Raw genomic sequence first — 27,667 nt, 5'->3', positions numbered from 1 at the left:
CAATTAGTATGGAATCATAAAGTCTGAGACCTAGGTAAAACCTTTTTTATTTTTTATTTGACCTTCTTATCTTATAAATAAGGACATAAAGCTCTAACAATTGAGTGACTTGCCCGGGGTCACACATTTAATAACTCATAATCTATCCTGAATCCAAAATTGCTAATACCTCACTCCAGACTCTCTGACCAAGGCTCCTGTTGCAGCTTTAATCATTTCAAGAATAAAAATGTGGCAATCTGGCCTATATCTAGTACTGATAGTTATAATATCAGGTAGGACCTAGGTCAGTTAACGGAGGTGACACTAAGATCCTAAGGGGAGCTGAGAGCACGCACTCTCTCCTTCAGGCACTGCACATGTTCAGATGGCAGCAGGAAATCGCTCTCTTGTCTTTACAGGCATGTTGTGCTAAACAGGAAAGGAGACTTGTGTTCAAAATTCTCACACAGAGGGACTGTTTATGGAGAGTGAGCTGCTGTAGAAGAATCAGAGGTTTCAAGGGAAGAGGATAATATTTGACAGCCTGCTCTCTACAGAGAGAACGCGGGTGATACTCTAGCCATAAATGAGTAAATTATTTATACGGAGGCACTCAGCATTCACCTCTTATTCTACCGGAAGATTTTTAAATGTGTGTTTTATAAAAGGGAGGAAATAGTTTGTAACACTTGAATACACAGAACATCAAACTAAGCTTCTATACGGAGGAGTCACTTCAGATCTGTTCGTTACTCGGTGCTATTGACGACGAAATCTCGCCAGAAGTAAACAAACAAATAAACAAAAATAGCCATTCAACCTCACAGTCCAGGGACACATGTAAGTAACTAAACAGGGAAAGCAGTGTCCCATCATTTCTCAAGAACCACCAAGAAATGAATAATTTCCCACAACTGAAATTTGTATGTGCCTTCAATGTATTTCTTAAAGTTCTGAGATTTGTTTTTAATGCCCAGATTTCATGATTTGCTGCACTCTTGAAACTAATCTTGGCCCAAAGTTATCATTAAGAAAAAGTTTTACTCTGCAGTAAACACAATGACAGCTCTCCTCTGTGCTAAGCTTCTCACGTGCACTTCTTCATTGAGTCTTAACAAAGCCCCGCGCAGAAGCTACTGTTGTTGTCTTCACTTCACAGACAAGGATAACAGGCCCACCCAGGTCTGCAGGCACCAAAGCCTGACTCTCAATTACTGCAGAGGAGGGGCGGGCGCAGAGCTGAACAGGCCACGGACACCCAGCAAGCTGTCTCTTCCTCATAGAGATATGATGAACATACAATGGTGTCAAGATGACCTCTTTCTGTGCCCCTGATTACTGAATAAAGAGGGGAAATGGGCCAGATGAGGTGGCTTATGCCTGCAGTCCCCAGCATTTTGGGAGGCCAAGGTGGGTTGATCATCTGAGGTCAGGAGTTCAAGGCCAACCTGGCCAACATGGTGAAACCCCGCCTCTACTAAAACATACAGAAATTAGCTGAAGATGGTGGCAGGTGCCTGTAGTCCTAAATACTTGGGAGGGTGAGGCAGGAGAATCACTTAAACCTGGGAGGTGGAGGTTGCAGTGAACCGAGATTGTGCCACTGCACTCCAGCCTGGGTGACAAAGTGAAACCCTGTCACGAAAAAAAAGAGAGGAAATGAAATTCCCAAAATGGCCCCAACGTCATCAGCCCAGCGACCCCAGGAACCCCCAGTCAGTGCCACCACATCTGCCCACTTCCCGACCTCAAGTGTGTAATGGACGTGGCAAAAATGCCCTCCATGACTCCCACAGCTCCTTGGTGACTTGTAGAAGGAAGTCCCTTGCTCCCTCTCAGCTCCCCATCCTGCAGCCTCCTCTCCCCTGACAGTTCCATGGCCCCTCCAGCTGCAAGTCTTTGCCCAAATGCCACCTTCTCTGTGGGGCCTCCTTTGACAGTCAGTTCAACACTGGGGCCTCCCTGGGATTGCGTCTGATGCACGAGATGCCCAGTAAGATGTGTTTAGTGACAGAGAGTGGCTCGGAGAGCGGCTCTCCGCTGCAGGACATAAGGCCCACCCCTCAAGGTTCCTTAGCATGTGACCACTCTCTGTAGTACCAAGGGTTCTGTGGTCTCTCTGGTATAAACAGTTTGAAAATCCCATGCAGGATAAGTGGGTAGACAGGCTTCCCTTGACATGGCAGGTCCATTCCAACACCTTGAGGAAAATCCACTTCAGCCCCATCCTGCACCACCTTTTCCCCATGATGGGGCAAGCTTCCAGGAGCCCTCCTCCTCACAGTGACCTCTTACATCATTCACGGTAGCAAGTCCAGTGCTTTTTATGTGTGAAAATTTAAGAGCTAACTCATTTGACCAGAAGCCCAAGAGGCTGTCCTGTCCACCCAGGTGGGGACCAGAACCCACCCCGATCTCAGATCCAATATTTGCTCACGTTCAGGCAGCAAAAAACATCCTTCCATCATGTTCAGGTGAGCCAGCAGTTCACTACTGAAGAAATAAAAACGACAACAACAACAGATCCAGTCAGTTGAAAAACCTGTCGATGCTAAGTGACACTTTAGTGTGCGCCGTTCCCAAAAGGCTCAGAACAAAGCGAGCTGTCCGTTGAAACAAAGCTCCCCTGCAGCAGCGGAGATGCAAAAACAGGAACTCTATTCTCCTGCTGATATGCGGGGCAGAATTTGACCCGCATCACCAAAGTAGAGCCAGCTTACCTGTGTAGGGTGGCTCAGGAAGGAATGACTGAAGGGTATACAAATTATTCTGTGGCATCAGGGGGTGGAGTCTCTAATTCGAGCTCTTGCTGCTAATACTAAAGTCACGCTTGGCAAAGGACATCCAGCTTGAGTTTCTCCTTTTGCTTCCTGCATTCCCTTGACATTTCATGTGTGAGTTTCTCCTTTTGCTTCCTGCATTCCCTTGACATTTCACATGCTGCTGCAGCAGATGGGTGGCTGGTCTCCTTTGTGTTTGAATAGGTCTGGAGTCCGTACTCTGGGCTGGCTTTGACGCTGTGCCTGGCTTTCTCAGCTGCCTATGCTACCATGTGGAGATCACGCAAAGGCACAAAACTCCATGCGGCCAGCCCGTGCCTGGAACACCCAGCCCGCCTGTACTTGGAACACCCGCCAGGCAGCAGAGTTCCTCCAAGACAGTCTTCAGCAGGTGGCTGAACAGCTACAAACAGAATAGGGACATCCTGGGCTGTATCAGGGAAGGGATCTGATGTGACCATCCACCCAATGTCTCCGCCAGATCAAATCCAAACTGCTGACATGTGGAGTAGAATTTGGCCTGCATCACCAAAGTTGAGCCAGCTTACCTGGACCCAGGGAGCTGGCCTCAGAGGTCCTGAAGAGCACAGAGCTGCTTATCCAGGCTCCTAAATGCATGGTTGTACCTTCTGCAGAGTTAGGCGATCTCAGAGCGCCTAGGAGTGTGGTCTCGCCAGGCTTCCGTCCAAGCCAGTGCTCTGTTTCCACGCGGCTGCTGCCCACCTCGGCTGTTTCCTGAACACCGTTTCTGTCTGTGCAGGCCGGCAGCTCTCCTGCTAGGCAACTCTCCCCTCTCCTCCCTTACCACGCCCTTGTCTGGTCTCGCCCGTCTCAGTCTCACTGTCTGCTCATCCCTCTCCTTGTCTGAGGGATTTTACCTTTTAAGACTAAGAGGCCCCAAGCAATGGTTGCCAGGCTGCCTTCTCAGCATCGCCTCCCGGCATAGCACACACACCTTCCCCCACCGCTCCCACCTCCAGCCTCCACACCACAGGGCAGGAAGCTGAGACGCCTGCTTATAAGCAAGGGAAGAGACCCCTCCAGGTAACAGAACTGGCTCCTCCAGGTAAGGGAAGAGGCCCCTCCAGGTAAGGGACGAGGCCCCTCCAGGTAAGGGAAGAGGCCACTATAGTTAAGGGGAGAGGCCCCTATAGGTAGGGGAAGAGGCCCCTCCAGGTAAGGGAAGAGAAGCCTAGGTCTTGCATGAGTCTTCCAGAAGGCCCAATAAATCACATCCTTTCCCTTGCTTGAGTACTGAACTGATAGGAAATGCCAGAATAGTCATTTGTGGGGGCTGAAAACCTTATGACAGTGGTAAAAAGCAAGCTGGGGAACATGGGGCAAGTATGCTTTACACGGAACCCAGAATTAGGCTCTCCGCTCAAGCAGCCCTGGGCCCTGCGTGTGCTCTCTGTGGCCTGGCTTCCCCACAGGGGCAGAGATGAAGGGCCCAGCCATGCTTACCCCACGCTTCTTCCAAGGCACCAATGAGAGAAGCAGGAAGCAGGGGTGAGACAGCTCTGGGCACTGTCTCCACAGGCAGGAAGCATCAGGCCTGAGGAATAAGTCGATAAGCCCTGCCCCTCACAGAGCCAAGCCTATAGCCGCTATCCAGGCTTATGGATGAATAAGGCCTGCAAAGATCAGGACTCTCCCTCCAGGCTAGAACAAGCACATAATCTCTCCCCGTCACAACAAAGGTTCCCATCAGCATTCCCTGGCCAGTGCTTCCTTTACCCAGTAAGGGGTGGACAAAAGGGAGGATGGCCTGAGTGATAGTTAATACTGAGTGTCAACTTGATTGGATTAAAGGATACAAAGTATTGGCCAGGCGTGGTGGCTTATGCCTGCAATCCCAACACTTTGGGAGGCTGATGTGGGTGGATAATCTGAATTCAGGAGTTCGAGACCAGCCTGGCCAACATGGTGAAACCCCATGTCTACTAAAAATACAAAAATCAGCTGGGTGTGGTGGCACGTGCCTGTAATCCTAGCAGCTCGGGAGGCTGAGGCAGGAGAATCGCCTGAACCCAGGAGGCGGAGGTTGCAGTGAGTGAAGATTATGCCACTGTACTCCAGCCTGGGCGACAGAGCAAGACTCCGTCTCCAAAAAAAAAGATACAAAGTATTGATCCTGGGTGTGTCTGTGAGGGTGTGGCCAAAGGAGATTAACATTTGAGTCAGTGGGCTGGGAAAAGCAGACCCACCCTCAATCTGGGTGGGAACAATCTGATCAACTGCCAGCTCAGCTAGAATATAAACAGGCAGACAAATATGAAAAGAGAGACTGGCCTAGCCTCCCAGCCTACATCCTTCTCCTGTGCTGGATGCTTCCTGCCCTCAAACATCAGACTCCAAGTTCTTCAGTTTTGGAACCTGGACTGGCTCTTCTTGCTCCTCAGCCTACAGATGACCTATTGTGGGACCTTGTGATTGTGTGAGCTAATACTTAATAAACTCCCCTTTATATATATATGTGTGTGTATGTGTGTGTGTGTGTAGCATCTATACACACACACACACACACACACACACACACAGTCCATTAGTTCTGTCCCTCTAGAGCACCCTGACTAATACAGCCTGACTTGTAGTTTCACTCGGCTACCATGTCTCATCTTAATGGGACCCAAGGCCCAGTGTCCTAGGATTCTAAAACAAAGCTTCAAATAACAAAATGACAAAAACAGCCAAGATGACAAGATTAGACTCAAGTCCAGGAAAATGGCCTGACTCGAGTCTGTGCTGTCGGATCAGGAAGCAACTGACAGGCACTAGGAAGGCAGCCTGGGGCTACCATTAACAAAAGGTTAAAATGATGGCGTCCAGGATGGAGATGGAAGAAACAGTAGAGATTCAAATCATTGCAGCACCTGGCAAGTGGACATTACAACTAAAATACAATGCTCTGTCATGAATGAGCTTCTCAATATTGAAATGATCCCAAAGACCATGGAAACATTGAATACCAATGAATATGAAACTCACCTAGCTTTTTAATTTCGTGTGTCCGCTCATCTCTCGTCAGTGGAACATAATTCATCTTCCGGCCACTCTCCCCGTAGCCCAGGAGAAAACCCCGTGATCTGCGTGGACTCTTGGCTCCAGACAGGCGTGGTGCCTTCCATGCAACGGACAGCCTGTCATCTGAGGACCGGACACGCACACGCAAGGGCTTGTTGGGCACTTCCTTTTCTTAAAGAGGGCAGGACACAAAAGTGGTTAGACGGTAGACCACTTAGAGTTTGCCATCATGCACATAAGGTTTCCAGACACTGAGCCTCAACAATTAGCTGCTGAGCATCAAACATACGTTTCTTGGTAACTAATTCTAGTAAGGACATTTTTCCCCCAACGGTATCAATACTCTATCCACATATTCCGCCCCACGTTTCATACCAAAAGGTCTCAAGAAATTAAAACATTCCATGTTGTGAGACTGCCCGCCAGAAATCTTGAATGTTTTACAGTGTCCCTTTTTATCTATTTCCTTTTGTCCCCGTTAGGCCAAAATTATATATTCTCTGGCAAGAGCTAAAGGTCAGTATAAAAATATAGCAGAGAGACATTATGTGCTATTTATAACTCTCCTCCAGAAAGCTTTTTCACTGTAATGTAGAAAAGATGGGCTTTCCTTGACTCTACAATGAATCATTAACTGATTTCTATTTTGGCCCTAATTTTTGTTCCATGTCTAAGTCTTGCTCCTCCAGACAAAGCCTGGTCATGCTACACCATCGCTGCTATCCTCTGTGTCTGTTGTTTCTTTTTTCTTGCTACATTAATCAATTTTGAGAAATCCTCTTGCTAAGCCAATCAATCTCAAGAAACGTTCTCACTGTGAACTTTCCCAAAGCAGGGCATTCTGGTGGTCAATACTTAGTGTTTAAAATGTTGCTTGTATACCAAGTAAAAGCTGGTATGTTTGGAAACAAGGGTTAGGGATCATATGACTACCACCTTGCCCTCTTTTAGAATATGCCGCTAATCACATTGTAAGCCCTCATTTGGGGATCCAGTTAGGCTAAAGAGCACCTCTTTAATTGTGTAAGGCAGTTACTTCCCAAGCATTCTTCCTCCGTATATACATTAACCCCATCACCAATTCTGACTAATTTTATTAGACTGGAAAATTCCCAGCTAGGCTAACATTTCAACACTAAGACATAAAAACAAAATCTAATATCACGATTTAGCATACTCTTCAAGAACACATAAATCAATAGCCTTTGGAGATGCTGAAATGGCAGACACCTGGTTCCAACATCCTGAATTGGAATATCCACTTGTAGATTAGCTGGAGTTACCCAGCCAGTCACTGGGCACCCCATTCCTACAGGCTACTAAGACAACACCATGTCGTGTTCAACAAATACTTTCCCTAATAATCAAAGTCATAATTGTTTTAAAGTTTTTTTGTTTTCAGTCCAGAAGTATAATCCAGTAAAATGAGCAGATCTACTGAGAACACACACACAGGTCTTATGTGAGTCAGCTGAAACATGAATCATTGAGCAGACACAGCATCCTCTGTCCTGAGCTCTGCTGCAGTCCTGAGACCTTCCCAGCCGTGTGTCTGGGGATGGAAACCGCTCCTGGGGGTTACACTGTCCCTGCTGGGCCTTGGGGAGGATGGTAGGTCTCTGCTCCAGGACAAACCGATTCTGACTCAGCAATCCCTGACACTCAACAGTCATAAGCTGCAATAAAAAATGTTTAAAAGGTCTTTGAAATTTCCTGAGGGGCGGGGTCCCTGAGGAGTCAGGAGTGAAGTTCCAAGGACAAGGAGCCTGGTCACAGATGGCACAAGCTCGTTGCCTGCAGTGTCTGCCGGTGGCTCTGTCCTGCACAATGCCAGGTTCACTAAACATGAGCCACACACCCCAACAGCAGGGACAACAGCTTCCTGCTCACTGCACACACTTCCCCCTTCCAGGCTCTGGCTTTGCTGTCCATCCTAGAAGGAGACCAGGCCCACTGAACAGCTTTGAGGACAAGGCCAAGGCTGGCTCTTGCAATCCCCCTGTTTTATGAAATGTTTCGCTCTGCAGCAAGCTCTCACATAGTTCATCTAGTTGTCCTTACAACAGCTCCAAGGTAAGTAGGATAGAGTCATCACCCCCATGAGAAAACTGTGGTTCACAGAGGGGAAGTAGTAGCTGACAGACAGTCACGTAGCTGTTTAGGGCCAGGCAGGGACCTGAGTTCAACCATTCTGATTCCCAGTTTCATCCCCTTTCCATGGTGCCCCTTTCATTTAAGCTCCCCCTTACCCCATGGGCCATCCCACCAACCTCCCAACCGCTTCTAATTAATGTGAAGCAAGGGTTTTGAGTCAACAGGCTCCCTTCAGAGTATTAACACACAACTGCCTTGCCCAGTAGGCATTACATATAACAAACAGTATTCTCAGCAGGTACCAAATGGACAAGAGAAGGACTATCACCAAAGACCGCCCGGGAAGAACTGTTCCCTAGACAACATGGAGCTCGCTGTCTCCGTAATAACCAGAGTGAAGTGAGAATGTCCTCCCTCTAAACACAATTGTCTCTCTTTCAAATCTTTGGGTTTAGAAAAACCAATTCCATTTTTTTCAAGTATTTTGAAAATTTCCTTTCTTTAATACTCTGGGTTATATATACCATCAAACATCTTTTATAGATCATCTGGTAATCCTCTTTTAAACTGATGTGCATATTAAGAAAACTAGCCATATGGTTCAAATTCATTTGCAATTAAATTATTTAAGTGTTTTCTCTGGGCTGTATGTGATAGCCTCACCAAAGCCTTCTAAAATTCTCTAATAAATCTTTGTAAGTCTTTTATCTTGAAAACAGGAAGTCACAACTGCCAAGGGTGATGGAACTCACATCTACCAGCGTTGAGTGTACTTCAGACTTGGCTGGACACATTCCCTCAACTGCTCTTGGTACAACGTAATCAGGTGAATTGTACTCAGAACTGGCTGATAACAGAAGACCTACGGCAACTGATTATATGTCACCCACTTGGCACGTCCCCTGGGTGAAAAAATTACCATCCAGATTGCAGCAGACCTCAGAAACCAGACAGGATTCAAATATTTCTCCTGATTTGTGCCACCAGCTTTGCAAATTGACAAATGTTCTGAACTTGTACAGAATCAAAATCTTTTTTTTTTTTTACAAAGAAAAAAAATCTAAAAATATGATGTTTTACCCATTCTATGCTAGTTAAACTTGGTAGCTTCTGAATTGGGCTTGAAGTCACAGGCTCTGAAGTCAAAGTCTGCATCGAATCTATTACAGGCTATGTGGCTTAGACTTCTCTCTGATCTTCAGTTTCTTCTGTAAGATAGTGCCCAGCATATGGGCTTTGTAATATAACCATGTAAAACGTTCGGTGCCATACCTGACATATGCTGTATTAAGCACACTAGTTGTGTTTGTGGCCCTGACAAAAATGAAATCCCTCGCTTACTAGATTCACTACCTGAGTGGGCAGCCCCCTTCAGAATGGGAGCTGTGAATGTATCACAGAGGTTACCACCACGCCTTGCATACAGGGGCACTAAAAAAAGTGTTTCAAAGAAGCAAATGTGAACAAAAGAGAGGGCTTATTGCCAAGGACCCTTTACATTGAAAATCTTTTCAAATCTGAGGTTGCCCATAGCCAGATGAGGAGTGTTATTCATCATCTTCATCAACATCTAGCAATTATCAGTGACTCGAAATCCCTCTCTTCATTGGTGTAAAAGAATGCATGACCACAGCTGTCTGGTGGCTGCTTTCTCTTGGCCCAGGTCTCGTCTGGCAGGACATGCTCACTTCCCAGCAGAATGTGAGGTTTCATTCCATCTACAGCCTTGCAAAGCCGCAGTTTACCTGGTTTGTCCCACTGACCAATCTGACACCCCAGTGCACTGACCACCAGCTTCACGAAGATGGTCCTGGTGTTTATCCCTGTGACCTGAAAGAGCCGACCTGCATGCTCACGGGCCTCCAAATACCCACCTCACCCCAGACGGCTGCCCCACCATCCCCAGCACCAGCCTCCAGGATAACTGTGGACACCAATCTGCACGCGGGGGTGGGGGTCAGGGGGTGTCCAGCCATTTAGACCACAGCCATGGTGCTCAAAATTCAGTGTGCACCAGAAGCACCTGGTCAGGTGAAAACAAACCCTGGCCTCCCACCTCCATCAGGACCAGGCCTTCTGCACACTCCTGATGAAGAAGCTTGATAAGGAAGAGATGAGAAGCCTGAGAGGAAGAAGAAAGAAGGGGCAGGGAAAGGGGAGGGAATGTGTGTCCGGGAGCAGTGAAGGCCGGCTGCTGATAGCCGGATGGGGGCAGGACATCAGCTTTGTGGACCACACTCTGCATCTGAACTCCCTGACCCCAGCTCATGCTCAGGCCCAGTACTGCCTGACGTCTCCAGACTTGGTCAGCTCCAGCAAATGCCTCCCCAGCCTGCATCCATCACAGGCTCATTCTTCCTGTGCAAGTTCTGACACATAATCCTCCTGAAACACCCTTGAATTAATTTACAGTACTCTTCTTCTACATACCCAATATTTGCAACACTTACTGCAAAGTCCCTCTTTAATGCCATATTTTCTCTCCCATACGCAGCCTCAATATGTGTAACTATGTACTGGTTTTCTGTGATATTTGGTTAGGCCCAGCTAGTTAACAATAAGGAGAAAGGACAATTGGCAGCCATCCTTGAAATCACCCAATCACAGCCCATTTGCCAACCAAAGAAGTGAGGCTCAGAAAGGCTAAGGGAACATCTCAAAACCAGACAGCAGGAAGCTGAAGCCAGAATTGGCACCCCATCTGTCAGATCGATAGCCCTAGCTCTCTCCATGGCAGTTCTTGTTGAGAAGCTCATGGTGGTTGCAGAGTTGGTGTCACCAGTAGCCATGTGTGGCACGAGCATCACACCTTCTCCAGGGGAAGGTCCTCTTGGTGCCTCCCAAACCCCACTGATGAAGGATGTGGTGGGCAGCACCAGGATGCCCTGGCAAGACGTGCATATGCCCTACTTACAGAGAAGCTGGCACAGTTCCCAAGGACCAGACTGCCCGTCAGCACCATCTGTCCCATCAAGATCTGCTCATTGCACTATTCCTCTTAAATGTGTAAGTGTCTAGTGCTCTGGGAAAGATCCCTGATGAAGAGTCAAGCATCTGGCCAGCACACTAAGGACAGCAACACCCTGCTTCCTCCAGAGACGCCAGAGGAGCGCCCCTCAGCCAACCCCTGCAGTCAGTAAACTCTTACTGCATTTTCAGGGGTTGGAAGAAGAGAAGAGATCTTAAAAGCAGGGGGCGGGGAAAGATGAAAAAGAGAAAAGAAAAAGAGAGAAAGGACCTTGATCTCCCCTGAGCTAATCAATGCCAATTACTAATGTCATGGATCGTGGAAGCCCAAAGAGCCTTTATAAAAAAAAGCATTTGCGCTAACTTTCAAAACAAACCAGACAACATCACCACCTTCAGTTCGAGATTTCTGCTGCCCACAGCAAGCATCCAGTATTTCAGAGACTCTGGCTTCCTGTCTTCCAGGATCCTGCCTGACATCCTGGGTGTCATCAAATCAGGAAGCCTCAGGAAATGCCACTTGATACGGAGTCAAGAAAGGGACGTTGCTGTCAGTTGCTGGTGCAAGGCTGCCGGCATCTGTGCCCCCAAGTGTGGTACCCTAAATCCATCAGGACTGTCTCAGGTACAAAGTAAACTCTTTAAGCCATCCTGGGGCCACTCCATTTCAAAGAGTTTGTGTTGTCTGTTTCACAGAAGAAGGGCTGAATCACTCTATCACTTAACTAAGCTTTCTTCTAACTTCTCACCAAAGTTTATCTAACAGCAGAGAGAATGAACAGGGCCCTCCCCAGAAGCCTGCAGCATGGAAATTCATTCCTAATGTTCATTTTTATCTCAAAATTGCATTTGCATTTTGTAGACTACTCCATAACATTTTGGTGTTTGTTTAAATAAAAGTAGGCTGGGCATGGAGGCTCACAGCTGTAATCCCAGCACTTTGGGAGGCCGAGGCAGGCAGATCACCTGAGGTCAGGAGTTCAGGACCAGCCTGACCAACATGGAGAAACCCCGTCTCTACTGAAAGTACAAAATTAGCTGGGCTTGGTGGTGTGCACCTGTAATCCCAGCTACTCAGGAGGCTGAGGCAGGAGAATCGCTTGATGCCAGGAGGCAGAGGTTGTGGTGAGCCAAGATTGCACCACTGCACTCCAGCCTGGGAGAGAAGAGTGAGACTCTGTCTCAAAAATAAATAAATAAATAAATAAATAAAACATTTGAATGCCTGGCCATCAGGAAAATTCTCCCTGACCTTATGCCTTCATGGAATCTTGGTTGTGTCACGTTCTCCCAAGTTCTGGAGACCCCAGTTTGAGAAGCCCCGAGAATCACTGGTATGGCAGTGGCTTTAGGATGTCACCCAAAATATCAGTCAGTAGCTGACTTTGGTATTGACCCTAGTAGAGTGCTATGAATATCAATAAAAACTACTTTGTGCCATCAGTTTCACGGTAGAGGTCTGAGGCTGTGCTGGGCTGCAGAATGCCAAGTGGCCCTGAAACTGTGGTCATCCCCTGCATTAGTGACAATGCAGAGCTCTACATGGGATGGCCATGAAGCCCTTCCCACGACCACAAGAATTAAGAGGTTCTACAGTTGCTTGCATGGATACGGCCCTCAATTTGTATAGATCATAAGCCTTTGGAGGGGAATCTTTCCCTTATCCTACCACTGTGTAGGCAAGGCTAGAGTCTCTGTGACCCATTTGTGGCAGTGGCTTATCTCTAGGCCCAGAAGACCAATACCAGTAGCTCTCCTCAGCCATCTCACGATTCTGATGTAGACATCACTGTGCCATCTGCAACAGCAGCTTGGGGTCAGCCCTATCGCGAGCCCGGCTCACTCGCTCCCCATCCCCAGCCCAATCCCCACGAACACAGTGTGGAAGGATCAGTCAGCTTCTCTGGGGGACTAGCTATGAAAGTTTCCTCCATTACTGGCATGAGTGTATAGAGTCATTAGAAGCATCTACTCTAGATCCATCTGGTGGTGCTTTAGTTCTCAGCCATTCCCCTACAGGATTCGTGAGGGCCACAGAAACCAAAGAAGGCAATAATCCTTTTCTGGTCTTAATGGCTGGATCCCCACAGTATAACACAGAGATGGCCTCACAGCCTATAAGCAAAGAGAAGGAGTGTTAAATATTCTAAGGAAAACTAGACCTCAGTTCAAAGCGTTTTGATTTGTTGGGGATTGTTTCAGTTTAAAGTTCTTCTGTATTTGTTTCCTTTGGGAATAGAATGGTAAGTAATGCAGTTGTCTTCCGGCAATCAAAGACCTTGTTTTGTTGAACGGCTATTGGTTACTTCAACTTTTAACTGTTCTGCAACACACACACACATTGGCTTCACCTGCAGATGAAAGATCCAGTTACAATATATGAGTAGGTTGATAACTTTAAAGGGAAGTGCTTCCTTTCAGGTCTAATATCTGAATTTGCAGGGATCCCACAAAAGCTGCTTCCCCTCTCAGAGGTATCACAGACCCACACCTGCCCTCTTTTTCTCGCAGATATCCGGAGAAAAGCCCAGATATCAATCAGAAAACAGCAACTGAACCCAAGATGCTGGCCTCATCAGAAGTATTAGGTTTTATTAAACTACCGTAGGTTCTTCCAGGACTTGAACGCAAGCGCTTCATGCAGGGCTGCCCAGGCAGGGACCACCCATCTCCCACCTTCCCAGGGCCCCGGCCCCTCACACTCGGAACAACCGCTCACCAGTCTCTGAAATAAGCACACATCCTGGTGTCCTAAGAAAGCGCCTCACCCCCACTGTTTGTGTCCTCACATGAAATGCCTGTGATTTCAGCTCAAAGGTAGGAAAAGGCTGCGTCCAGTTATCTCTTTTCTGGCCAGCTAGCTCCTTCCTGCCTCCCTTCCATGGCATTTCTGTGGGGGCAGGGGGGTGCGGTACCAGCAGGGACTCCTGAGGCCTTTGCTTCTCCCCAAGGACATCTAGCTAAAGGAGTCAAACAGCTCCTCACACAAACCTCTGTCTCCCACATTTTTATTACCTAAAGAATGGGCTCTACAATTAGCAAAGTCTAGCTATATTTTAACATGAGAGGCAGCTTTGAAATGAGCACTCGGATAAAGAGATTCAAGCCCTTAGGGTGGAAGGGCTCATTCTGGGGCAGTATTTCCTTGGGAGGGAGTAGTGGGCAGGCCACCCCACAGCCCATGGATCTGGCTGTGCAAACACCTCATCTTCATAGACCAGCCAGCCCAAAGATTTCCAGTTTACAGATGCACACATCTTTTTTTTTTTGTTTGTTTTTTTTTTTTTTTTTTTTTTTTTTTTTTTTTTTTTTGGCCCAGGCCCTCAAACTAGCAAAAGGCAAGAAATAGAATCTCTGATTAATGGTAGCACCAATCTGAGTTCAACAAACTGGCTTGCCCAGAACCCCCGAATCAATGTTGAAGTAGACACAGATGACCCCAATCTTCTCACAGGCGCCTCTGCAACATCCAAGCCCCAGCTCTTGTCAACACTCTTGTCAATGCCCACTCCTCTACCAAACATAGGTATGGGGCAGAAGCCACCTCCAAATGCATTTCCACTGAACAAACATCTGAGCATCCACTGGGCAACTGCCCCAGGCTCTGGAGACAGGAAGATGAGTAAATCAAAGTACCCTGCCCTTGAGGAGCTCACCTTCCAGGCCATGAACCAGAAACTTTTGCCCTGTGAAGTGCACATTAAATAAAACTAATATCGGCATGAGAAAGCTACTGCGAAAATAATGCCACAGGCATTAATTCCCCATTGGCCAAAGGCTTTGATTGAAATTGTACTGGGAAAGAAGGCAGTCTTTGATTCATAATTAATTCCATGATTTTGAATTGGGATACATGTTAAGCACGAGTCTGGTGCGCAGCAGCTCCACTGCCTGGCTGCAGAAATATCTAGTGGAGCCCTTGCTTTGCCTATTGGTTTACTGTGCTGGCACCTTTTGCACCAAGTGTCAATGACACATGTCAGTTTAAATAAGTTGACACGGCCAGCTCCACTGGTTCATTCAGCAGAATTCCGCCATTGCGAACAGAGGGGAGGACACTCAACAAGGGGACCCTTGGAGAGGTGCTTTCCAGTGTTATCACTGGGACAAGTGTTTCTTCTGTGTACCTTTGGTGTATTCAGGTACATTCTCAAAATGCAGAAATTACAATTTAGCATTGCCTCCTTCACTAATATGACTTTTGAATGCACTGGCCTAAAATATTCAAAGTAGGGTAAAGAAATAAGAAAACAGCCATTTGTTCAGTATGACAAATGGTTTCCTAGTGCTCACAAAGCTTAGCATCATTCATTAAAAGTGGAATCAGTTCACTCGGTCTCATAGATTCATGACATTTCAAAACTAAAAGGAAACTTGGAACCTTAGAAAGAACTTTGGAGCCTAAGAAAGTTCTTAGAAAGGAACTAGAAGCTTCTTGTTGAATCCCATCATTTCATGGCTGAGAAACCTGAAGTGCTTGGAAGACGAGGGTTGCTGATGGCTAAGTGCTAGTCAGGGCCTCAACCTGGAGCCAGAGCCAGGTGTTCAGAGGTGAATAGTGTCGAGATTATGGTTTGGTGGATTAATTATACTCTTGAATCAGCAGATTGGGGAGAGAGCCATCTCAAGACATTATGTTTAGAGTTTTCAACTTCCACATCAGTCATATTTAAATAAACTGTCAAGATAATATGCCTGAAAATTGGTGCTCATGTTGATGAAATACTGACAGAAAAGGCCAAAATACAAGTTTGGGGTATACATGTCCCATCATTCTGTAGATATGCCCATGAAAAGAGTGCTAGATAAGAAATATTTACAATGCCAAAATATTTACAATGCCAAACTTTGGTTTTTCGTGTTTTCATAGTTTCGTTGTTTTGGTGTCAAATAATTAGTTCAACAGTAGGTATCAACTTTCTGAGCCAGGCACTGGGAGGGATCCAAAGATGAATCCCGCCCCAGATCTGCCCTCAGGTCTACCATGCTTTCCAAGAAACTGATGTAGATGAAGTCAGCCTTAAAGAGAAGGTGACAACAGCCCTTCCTTGGAGCCAGCAGGAGGGAAGGGAGCAGTGAGGGTTCAGGAGGGAGAAGAAGGTCAGCTGAAACCTTCATCCCCCCCAGGGAAGGAGGAAGCAAGTCACCTACTAGAAGTGAAAGGAACCCAGGCCAGGAAATGGGCTGGAGCAAAGTGGTGACATTTTGGACTAACCACTATGGCAGAAAGAAAGGAAACTGTGTGAGGACAATCAGGAAGTGGCCAAGCAGCACTGAGGGCCTGGATGAAGTGAGAAAACCAGCTCTGACAAGCCGTTGTAACTCAGATCAGATCAACTTTTCATCTGTTTCACAAAGCCCAGTCATCAGCATGGCAGACAGAGCAAGCTGGGGGTCCTGGTGGAGCAACGGGCAGAGGCAGCACTCCAGCAGTGAGGCCGCTGAAACGACGGGGGCAGACCTGCATGTGGAGTGTGGTTGGAAGGATGGGACCTGGATAAAGTAAAGAAGAAATGGGAGCTTCTGGACCCCGCAGCTGGGAAGGGTCTACAGGTCTAAAGTCTACTACAGTCTGAAATGAAGCTTCTGACGCGAGGGCGTTGAGGAAGTGAGATGATGGTGATCAGATGGGGATTCCAGGAGTCTAGATTTTGGAAGGGATCAACTCTATCAGTAACTTTAACTCCATGAGGGGAGGTGGCAGTTAGAGCCAGGAGGTGAGAATATCAAATGGGTCATTGTCATGGATGCCTGGCATAGAGACCCACTATGCGCCAAGTACCTGAAGGTGCTGGATTTAGGGAGCAACCTGGAAGTCAGTGGGTGACCAAGATAAGGAAGGGAATGGCTGGTCCGCAGGTGAGTATCACGCAGCATCAACTGGAAATGGCCAAGGAGTAATTGTGGACTCTCTGCTGAACTTGAGTCCAACCTACCATTTGTCCAAAAAAATGAGCAAGCATCGTGAATTATATAATGTAAAGAAAAATGAGGCAGAAATTAGACTTTTATTTCAGTCCTAGGCCTAGTGTAGGCTCCAAAACTTGAGAAAAGCACAGAGGACTCTATTTTTAGAAAAACCTTAAAAATGATTAAATAGATATGATCATATTCAGAACTAAACTTAACCAGAACCTAACACTGTTTCCCAGATGAAGAGTTTGACCAAAGCTGACTAACTAGCTGGGCTGAGGCCCTAGGCTGGCGGGTAGCAGAGTGGGGACGTGTCTGTGTCCCTGTCCTGACCCCCAGCGCCTGGCTCTGCACTGCCAGGTTACTCAGATCCAGTTACAGAAAAAAGCCAAAACAACTTGCAGAAAAGAAGTCTGCAGAAAAGCCACATAATAGTATTCCAGTAAATGAACAGACTTGTGACATCTCTTCCCTGGGGACAGAATAAGAGGGTACAGGTTTCCATCCCAGCAAGAGGGATTCTGCATTAAGTACAAAGAAAGCTTTCCGGCTGGGAGAAGTGAGATGAGCAACACAAGAGGAGCCAAAACTGCTGCCCTCGCGCCACATTCTCGCTTGGTCCTGTCATTTCCTGAGTCCCGAGAGGTTTCATATTTGGATGACTGACCAGTCTGGGAATTGCTGAAGTCTTGCCCGACGTCCAGGACTCTCTGGTATGGTCCTCCTCCTCCTCCCCACATGGCTTCACCCTCACAGTCCCTTACGATTTCAACTTGGTGCCGCTGTCTTATCAGGGTCTCCTAGGCTCCCAAACCCTCACTCCCATCTGCTTATTCTCTATTACAGTACTGTTGATTTTTAAAATAATTTATGATTGTGTTACGGGTTTCATTGTGCCCCCTCTGCCAAATTCATATGTTGGAAGTCCTAACCCCAGTATCTCAGATGTGACCATATTGACAAATAGGGTCTTCAAAGAGGTGAGTTAAAATGAGGCCATTAGGCTGGGGCCTTAATCCAATTTGACTGGTGACCTTATAAAAAGGAAATGTAGACACACAGATACCAAGGATGCATGTTTACAAAGAAAAGGCCATTCGAGGACACAGCAAAAAGGTGACCATCTACAAGCCAAGGATAGAGGCCTCAGGAGAAATCAAACCTGCCAACATCAGGACCTTGGACTTCTAGACCCAATCATCAAGAGAAATAAATTTGTGTTGTTTAAGCCACCCAGCCTGTGGCATTTTGTTATGGCAGCCCCAGCAAATTAATAGATTATATGCATCATTTTGTGCATATTTGTTTGTTATCTTTCTTTCTTATTAGAATATAAGTTTCACTGAGGTGATCCCTTGTCTAGCTTGTACCTCTAGCACCTAGACCTCCACCTGTAATAAGTGAATGAAATAATTAAAGTCCTATTTTTAGGTAAAGACAATTCAGTTGAGATAGCTGTAAGCCTGCAAAAGGAGATCTTCTGGAATCAGAACTGCAGCCATTGTTTCTAGCAGCTTAAAAGAATAGCTATTCCTGGCCTGGTGCAGTGGCTCACGCCTGTAATCCCAGCACTATGGGAGGCCGAGGCAGGCGGATCACGAGGTTGGGAGATAGAGACTATCCTGGCTAACATGGTGAAACCCCGTCTCTACTAAAAAAAAATACAAAAAATTAGCCGGGCGTGGGGGCGCCTGTAGTCCCAGCTACTCCAGAGGCTGAGGCAGGAGAATGGCGTGAATCCGGGAGGCGGAGCTTGCAGTGAGCCGAGATGGCGCCACTGCACTCCAGCCTGGGCGACAGAGCGAGACTCCGTCTCAAAAAAATAAATAAATAAAAATAAAATAAAATTTAAAAATGGCTATTCCTCTGGTTTCTGAGAAAACACAGGAAGGACGTGAGACCCTATCAGTCAAAGCACTGAGGTGAATCCCTTTGGACCTTACACCAGGTGCCCATGCCAATGTCTGCATTTTTGAAGGCAAATTCCTCTTTGAATGAAGACAGGGAATTCTGAAGACTTCTTTTGTTTGACAAGATTATCATATATTTAACAATTTCTTGGAATAACAGCAGATCATATTTTCCAAGCCTCATCAAAAGGTATACATACATGGTGATCACTTACTGATAATTTCACAAAATTATTATTTTTATTAACAATGAAATGTAATTTATGAAGTACTTTAACCTAGTCTGTGCATTCTAGATATTCCTGATTTTTTTTTTAAGTTTTGCTTTATATTATATGCTTCAAGTGGTTTGAGCCAGCAATTTTTTCTGGTATCTTTTTTAATCACCATGTATGACAAATTAAACATCATGTAATATAGCAGAGTGGTTGGCAACCAGGGCCTACAAAGCCTCCTGCAGACAGAAGTTAAATAATATCACAATACATACAACCAGTAATGAGCTGGAACACGGCTGTCTGATCCCTGGTCCCCAGAGTTTCTGCTTGCTTACTCAGAAAGGTCACACACAAGTGTGCACACACACTATTAAAGAGGGCATAAGAAATTAATTACTTCTGAAAAAGCAAGAAAATCACTTGTTCTAAAGCTATTGTCATTCAAAAAACTTTATCAGGAAGGATGTAAAAATAAAACGCTTATTTAAAACACAAAATATAAGATACAAATGCAAGGCACAAACATCCAACAGTAAAAGGTTTATATGTGTCTGTTTACGTGTGTGTCTTCAGAGGTAAACAACCTCTGAAAATAAACACCTTTTCTTCTTTTGCACACTTGCTAGGTGTACTAACTTGTTGACCATTTTACTGTCAGTATTTCCATGCTTTGATTCCTGAGCTCCTGCTCTTCTTTCTGCTAATCCTCAACCACTCATGGGCTCTCTATTTCAAATTCTGCCCTATAGCATGACTCCTAAGTCCATGTTCTTACTTGCCTCTTCCAACTTCCATTCTGTCTTCTCAAATCACCTACAAACCATTTCCATTGCAACACCTCATAGTCATTCAAACAAGAACACTTAGCCTCTCCCCAAAAGCCAGTTTTCCTTTCTGATTGTTTTGTTCGTCCACTCTCTTTTCAGATAGCATGCACTGTGAAGACCACCTACACCATCATATCTGGTCTGAAAAGCAGATAAGTATCATTGGTTTCATCATACTCACCTTCCTGTCAACAATAATGCCAGATTGATATATTTAAACACATGGCACATGAAAATAAAACATAGCTCCTCACCACCGTGCCTTTGAGATATTACCCAACCACATTCTGAAATAGCTGCGTTCATTTTACATTATTTTTTCACCATCAATTAAATATATTCAAGAAACACATAAGAAATGTCAACACTTTTCTCAGCAAGTAAAACAATATGACCAGACAACATGAACATCCAAATGAGAAAACAAACAGATACACAAATATGGAGCAGAGATGGAAGGTAGGTCATCTAACATATCACAAAATATCCCAAGGTCATAAGAAAAAAGCAAGACTTGAAGCAACATGTTAGCCCATAAAAGCCACTATTTTGGGGGTACCCCATTCATTGATTCACAGGTAGAAGAGCTATAAATACCCTAATCTGGTCAGTACTGCCATCTCAACCACCATATTTGCCTGGGAAGAGGGCAACAATATCCCCAGATATAGACGCAGACACTTCCCCACACGAGAACATGAAAGAACGGTGAACAGTAAGCAACACTGGTTACAGTCTAGTTCATCGGGTGCACAACAGATTGACCAAGACTGTGTGGCGTGTGTGTTAGTTTAGCGATGGGAACTCAGTGAAGGTTTGTGAGCACATGTGTGTGACGGAAGCACAACTCTCTTGCGAGACGTTGCTTCAGTGAAAACATGAATCTGACATGAAGGAGCAAGTAGTACCTGTGACGGTTTCATTAAATGGTCCTGGACCCTTAATGGGAAAACCATCAATCTCGATCCATTCACCTCCTAAATTAAGGAAATGCAACTTGATAGTTAGAAACGAGGACTGTTGGGTTTTCCACATTACAGTGCATCCATAATGTATAACTAAATGATCTTTTCAACAATCTTCAAAAGGATCTGCTCAGCCCATATTAGTGACTCGACACCTCAGCTTTACGGACAATACATATTTTTGGTCTTTTACGCACGGTTTACTATAGCGAGTATTCAAAACGTCTGGATGAAATGCTAATAACCTACATTAAAACTCTTTTAAAAGAAAGGGTAAGTCTCTTCCACTTTTCAATCTGTCAGCTTGCTAGACAAGTCTAAAAAGTTCTTGTTCAAAAATTATTTAATAACTCTAAATTTACATTTACTGGAAGAAACAAGAAGGGATGTCGCTCCCAATCTAAGTAACAACACTACAGCCTCTGATTCTAGATAGGACTTACCAGGTGGGCTTTCAGCTCTGTAAACAGGACGGCTCACTCCACTGTGGTTTTCTGCAGTAAGCAGCACAAAGTACACTACCCCCGGCTCTGAAACATATGGTTCATATCAAGCCACCGATTCAGATCTCCAAGAATGACACAGTTTCACTCACTAACCATGAATAACCATCTTCCTTATACCAGTTATAACCAAATACAAAAATCTAAATTTAGTGACAAGCATAATGATAGATGTCTCTCTTTTTTTAAATTAAAATCACTAACATTCTTCTCATGCAACTGAAAAACACATGACCCAAAGAACATAAACTTTATTTCATACAAGGTACATGACGTGTGTAATAAACCTGGATTCATAAACAGTCAACAAAAAGAGCTTTTGAGGGTTTTAATGTGAAATCCATGTAGGAAACAGGAACTCCTTGTCCACTAAATAGGTGTTTGAACATACACTGTCAGTCACTACTAATAATCTTTCCCCGTTAGAGGCTCCAAATGAAAATCTCCAGTAAATAATAAGAAATGTCAATGTAACTCATCAAATGTAGCATATGGCAAACCTTCACTGCAATACGTAAAGCTTCATTAAATTTTCTCCTTTTCACAATAAAATGTTCCCCTTACTATGTCTGCACGTTGTTTTTGACCATTCCAACAAAAAGCTAGAAAAATATGTATTTCCTGGAGTCTTGGAAATGCTTATCTTGACATAACTGGGCTTCACCTTTTGACTTTCATCTAGGGGTCAAGGCCAAATAGCAGAGGTCTCTTAGGCTGAGCCCCTAAAGTTGATGGGATGGGAGAGGAAACGAAGACCCGTGTTACAGGGGAGGGTACCCTGAACATGTAGCTCTGCAAAGTAAAACCCTAGTAAGTGCTAGGTTTCCCGAAAATGAATCACTCTCTTGTGACAGGTAAGTGGGGTGTCAATTCCTTGAAGAGATGAAAGTCTGTGGGTATTTCAGGGTATGAGAGCTGGAGAGGTGAGGGTTAGTTCTGTCAAAGGTCATAATGACAATGACATTTCTCAAAGTAGGGAGCATTACTATAACAAAACTTCACTCAGTCCTCAAGCCAGAGGCCCATGAACAGAAGCCTGGCTGATGCTCCCTGAGATCAAGACTGGTGTGACTTCTCTCTCATTGTGGCAGGGCCTGGTGGCATTCAGGGTTTGGCACGACCTACCAGGCTAATTGGGAAATGCCCTGGGGTCAGGCAGAATGCAAAATCATGCTTCCCCAGACACTTTCTCTCTTTACTCTGAGCTTGTTTGTATTTCAAAGAAATTTAATCCACATGTGTTTGATACCCGTAGAGTTAACTCATCAAAAAGTTGTCTGGGAGATACTATTTGTTTTTTAGTGAGCTCTGTGATTCTCTTTTCACATGTTTTTCTTCTCTGCAGCTATCATGACAACCCGAGGTTTGAGCAAGCAGATATGATTGCTCATGCCTTTGATCTGATAGAATCTCCATTTAACCTCACAGCTGGCCTTGGGGAGCCAAGGTGATGTGGAAGAGATTAAGGGAAATGGACATCTAGCTGAAGCCATGAGGAAGGGAGTCTGTCTTCCTTCATCTCCCTTTTATACACGTTCTGCTCTGTTACCCAGGAAGCGTGATGTCAAATGCAGGAGGTGGAGAAGGAGTAAGTGTGGTCAGCTGTGGTCAGGGGACCAAAGCTGAGGAGCCCGTGATCCACTAAAGTATCAAAGTGCTAAGGTGGCACAAGAGGAGACCTGTTTCCTAAATGCTGACTTCTGTTCTTTCCTTATGATCCATCTTAACGCTGGGCCATGACATGGTGCAAGAATCAATGGGGCTTTAGGTTACTGGAATCAAAAAGTAGAAGACGGAGGATTCAGAGGCAGCTCGAAGCCTAAGCCCAAAACCAACTACATCTGCACTTATAAGACAAAATATATTGAGGCAAGATCTCAAATATTCCAAACCTCCAGAATCAAGTTAAAATCAAATTTAAATAGGGCAAAGTGTTACATCTTTAACCAGACGTGGCTAGGCATAACGTATTCCACGTCTACAGGGACATACGACTTGCCCAATCTCTGATTATAAAATGGCATGTAAGTTCGAAGTCTCTAGATCAGCCCACTCCATTGTCTAGCAGTCAAGTTTCTACGAAGTGAAAAAAGGATCAATCTACTTTCTGAAAGCACATTCAGAAACTAAAAATCATCTGCCTGCATCAGTTTGGAGACGGGAATACTTGAGTTCACATGCACGGATGGGGAAGCCCAGGTGCCCAATGCCGGCTGTCAAACAGCAGCCCCCTCAGAACTCAGCTCTCCATTCCCAAAGAACTGCAAGGGACTTTGAACCCAGCCATGGGTTGTCTCACCGTCATCCTAAGAATGCAACTGAGAATGTTGGTGCACAGTTAATTCTGACTGGGAACAAGATCAGAGTGTCACTTACCCACATCCTCAATAAGGAAGGAGTATGTCTCCGCATTCACCTTGATGTATTTAAGACTTTTCATTGACTTCCCATAGGCAATGTTGTAATGCTCCACAGGTCTACTGGTAGCATCTTTGGGTGGGTCCCACGTGACTTTCAGGCCCATTTTAGTGGACAGCAGTTTCACGTGCCTTGGCTTCAGTGGGTGGTCAACTATGTAAACAGCGCAACTATCAACTCATGGCAGTAACAGATTGGGAAAATGAATTTTTTAATCCTCTTTGATATTGTTAGGAAAACAGTAAATGACGTTTAATCAGTATGATCTGAAAGACTTTAAGTACAGTCATTACAGTATGACAACAAAACACATATACCAAACCCACAGGCCTTTGCGTATTTTGGATAACTGTGGGTGGTAAATTTAAACCAAAAGGGAAACAGATCAAAATAAACTCTAGGCATTGGCTGGCTGGATTACACTGTCTTGCTAGTGACAGAATAACAAATTAGTAATTTGCCATATTCTCCAGTAGCATTTATATAGTAAATAAGTTATTAGTATGTTGTGTGATGCAGCTGGACAATCTTTAAACACCTCTGAGAGAACAGTATAAAACAGTCCTGATTAAGAAAAATATCCATTGTATTCTAAGTGAGATAACAGAAGCATTTATTTCCACAAAGAAAACAAACCAAGATCATCAACAGCTTAAAGGGGTGGTAAAACTCTGGTTCTATCAGCATACATCTAATTTAAATGCTTCCATATTTTGTTCCAGAAGAAAAACAAGTTAGTACAAAGTACGATCACTTTTTTAACTTGACTTATGAGGTTCCAAAGAAATTCACTTCATTTTCAAAATTACTAAAGTGAAACATAACATTTTGTCAAATAAAATCTCTGGACTCACTATGTAACCCATATTGTAATGCAACATAATATAAATGTATGTGAAATATTCAAGCAACAGTCAAACACAGTCAAACAAATCTAGGGCAAACCTGGAACTGAAACTGACTATTGAGTCATGCTTCAGGAAAGAAAAAAGTAACCTAAAAACAAAACCAACAACCTTTAAACTTAGTAACATTAAGAAAAACGCATTTGGAGTCTCAGGGAAGAAGAAAAGGAAAGGAGCATGTTTCGTGATGACACATATGTGAGTTAGTATGTGATTTTAATATTGGATGAAAATTCTGAACAGAATAAACACAGATAATTCTAACACACATCACTCCCCCCAAAATTGCCCATTGCCTCTGGAGTAAAATGATTAGCAAGGGAAAGAACTCCTTAGAGAAATTCAAGGGACGAAAGTATAGTATGAATTTGAGGATTTTGAAGCATTAGAGAAAGAATGTCTATTCTGGAGACAAAAGCATGATGTTAGGTGTGGACACAGATAAAAATCTACAAAGCATTCCCTCCCAACTCCAGAGCTCAGGTTCCTGTAAACCTGTGAGGGAGAAATCACAGGTAGGCAGCCTCATGCTCTCTGGGAAATTTTGAGTTGGGAAGACTATGAAGACACGAATCAATTTCTGGGTGTTTAAAATTAGCAATAGTGGTTACTCTTCTCTGATTTTCATTTACCTTTCCTTACCTACAAGCAACTTCAGCAGGAATCATTCCCAGGAATCCAGCATTTCATACTGACCAAAAGGTGTGTAGAAGCAAAACAAGATATCCGAAAACTACAAACGGAAGCTCATGGTTGAGCGTTTCTCCCAAGGAAGAAAATGAATGAATGAATATACATATAGCACTTTTCTTTACAGTTCAATTCCAAATCTCCCTCAAGAAAAGTGAGATCTTGAATAGACATTCTAAAATGTGAGAACTGTGAAGCCCAAATACTGTCACATTTTCTACCAGCACCAGTGATTCAATCAGTACACAGCTACCTAGGCCAGAACATTACTTACTTTTAATACTGACACATGAAAAGAGCAATTTATGTATATGTTCATTGTTCTTCCCTGCGATACCTTGCATTTATCCTTGGACACAGCATAGAGTAATTTCTGTGCTGAGTCACACAGCTACACCAGGGACGGAGCCAACTACACACATGGCTTTGCCCAACTCCAAAGCCCAGCTCTGCCAGAAGCTCATGCTCCCTCAGAATTGGTCTCTTATTATCAGCCGTCGATGACCATATCCACTGAAACATACTATCCTAAAACAAACTGTAAGACCTCCAGAGCTGTTTACCACTCCTACCACCCTCCACCCCACCTTCCCCCACCATCTTCCTCTCTTGGGAGCACTCTTCCTCCCTACCCACCACAATCACTTCACCTTGTGCTGTGTGTCCTCATCGACCCCTCTCTTCTGGAAGAAACGGAATAAGTGAGTGATGTTCTCTCTCAGGGACATTTGCACTCTTATGACAAAACTTTAAACCAGAGGAGTGACTTTCTAATAGTGACAATTTAAGCCTTAGAGAGTTACCTAATGAAGGTTGTTTTTTTAACATAAAGGCATTTTGGGGACCCTGAAACCAAATCTTACAGGCAACCTTATTGTCAATCTCCTTATAAGATCAATTCTGAACTTAAGGTTCTCAAAATGCCTTAGGCCAAATATCATGACCTCTTCCTCCCACCCAGTGCACCACACACCAACTGGGTCAGTTAAACAAAACACCACCTGATGAGATATTTTCATTTCCTGGATTCCCATGGACTTTGATATTAAAATTGATGTCATTTTTGGTGCTTCATGCCTAACTTGTCCATGCCTAACTCAGAGAGAACTGGACAAAAAGACAAACAGGAGGCCCAGATAAAAAGCAATCCCGCCCATCATTCCAGCCCTGCCTCTCACCCCCAGTGCCTCAGCTCTGAAGTCATCAAACCAGCATCTAACTAAGGAATAATCATTCTGGCAAGCGCAAGTTAATGGGCATGAGCTTAGATTACTTGACAGAAAACATATCCTTGGGGTTAGAAGAATGACAGTTTGTTCTGTTCCTGATTATCATCTTGAAGGTCTCATGAGTGCAGCCCTTCAACGTGAAATAAAGCTATAAGGAGTGTGAATGTAGCTTCGGGCTCTGTTGGTTGCATTCTGAGTTCTGTGTTGTGGAATCAGCACTCTGGTAGCATAAAGATGAAATATGACAAAGTGAGTCCTTATTTATTTTTAAGTGTTCTTAGAAACTTGAAACAGACCATCCTCTCTGCTGGACAAATGAATCACAGAATCTTTGTAATCATTTACAGTATTCTCATCTAATGAAGATGATACTGGATACATTCTTTAAAGCTATCTATCCCCTGCACTGGGTCTCTAAAGAAAAAGGACAAACCGAAACATCAATTCAACAGGAATCATATAGTCCAACAGAGGGAACATTGGGAGGTAACTTCACAGTCCATGCATGACAGGTAGGGCCATGACAAGATGTTTTTTTCATATTCACAGGATGCAAAATGAGGAAATGAGCTTAGGTTGCAGCCTAAGGGATTTGGGTTAAATAAAAAGAATTTCCTGTCTGTGTCCTTCCTCATTCAAGACTGTCTTTGAGTGGAGACAGATGGTAAGGTGCTCCAGACAGAAGAAGAAAGCCAGTAAGAGCCTGCTATGACTCCAAAGATTTCATAACACAACAAAATCACTTCCACAGTTCATACCAGTAAACTTTATTCAGATTCAAGAATATTTTGCTGGGGACTGAGTGACAAAATAATATTTTGGTTGTCTTTCAGATACCCAGCAATTGCCAGGCTAGACACTTCTGTGCCGTGGCTCCCATGGGGAATGTGACCTTTATTGGTTTGCTGGAGAATGAAAAATAAGAGCACAATCAGCACCTAGATTTCCTACTTTGGTCTAGCACCAACTCCAGGACTTATCCAAAAGGGCCCAAGGAGGCCAGTTTTGTTCAAGGGTCAAAGTATGGATCCATGACTGCTCTTAGATAGACAGAGTCCAAGATTCCAATGGCTCTGCAATGTCTGTCCTTGAAGGGTCTTCAGCTTGCACAGATAGGCCTCCAGAGGTTCCCTGGAGCTGCTGACATGCTGAGTCCAGAACTAAGCCTGAGTCCAAAGGTAGGTCCCTGGGCCAACCTGACCAACATCTACAGGGTCTGTTAATCATAGTGGATGGAGCACC

At 44.7% G+C, this 27,667-nt stretch overlaps 1 protein-coding gene across 1 annotated transcript in view; it reads right to left on the bottom strand.

Moving 5' to 3' along the window:
* Window positions 1-23,877, bottom strand: part of FNDC1 (fibronectin type III domain containing 1) — a 75,063-nt gene extending 51,186 nt beyond the window's left edge. Inside the window, 4 exon segments of the mRNA XM_050789213.1 lie at window positions 5,751-5,957; window positions 20,624-20,692; window positions 21,124-21,210; window positions 23,560-23,877. Of these exon segments, the coding sequence (XP_050645170.1) occupies window positions 5,751-5,957; window positions 20,624-20,692; window positions 21,124-21,210; window positions 23,560-23,707 (511 nt within the window). The 5' untranslated portion in view covers window positions 23,708-23,877.
* Between the last annotated feature and the right edge of the window lie 3,790 nt (window positions 23,878-27,667).

Source organism: Macaca thibetana, chromosome 4 (genome assembly GCF_024542745.1).
Source record: "Macaca thibetana thibetana isolate TM-01 chromosome 4, ASM2454274v1, whole genome shotgun sequence".
NCBI lineage: Eukaryota > Metazoa > Chordata > Mammalia > Primates > Cercopithecidae > Macaca > Macaca thibetana.
This window is presented reverse-complemented; position numbering and strand designations above follow the sequence as displayed.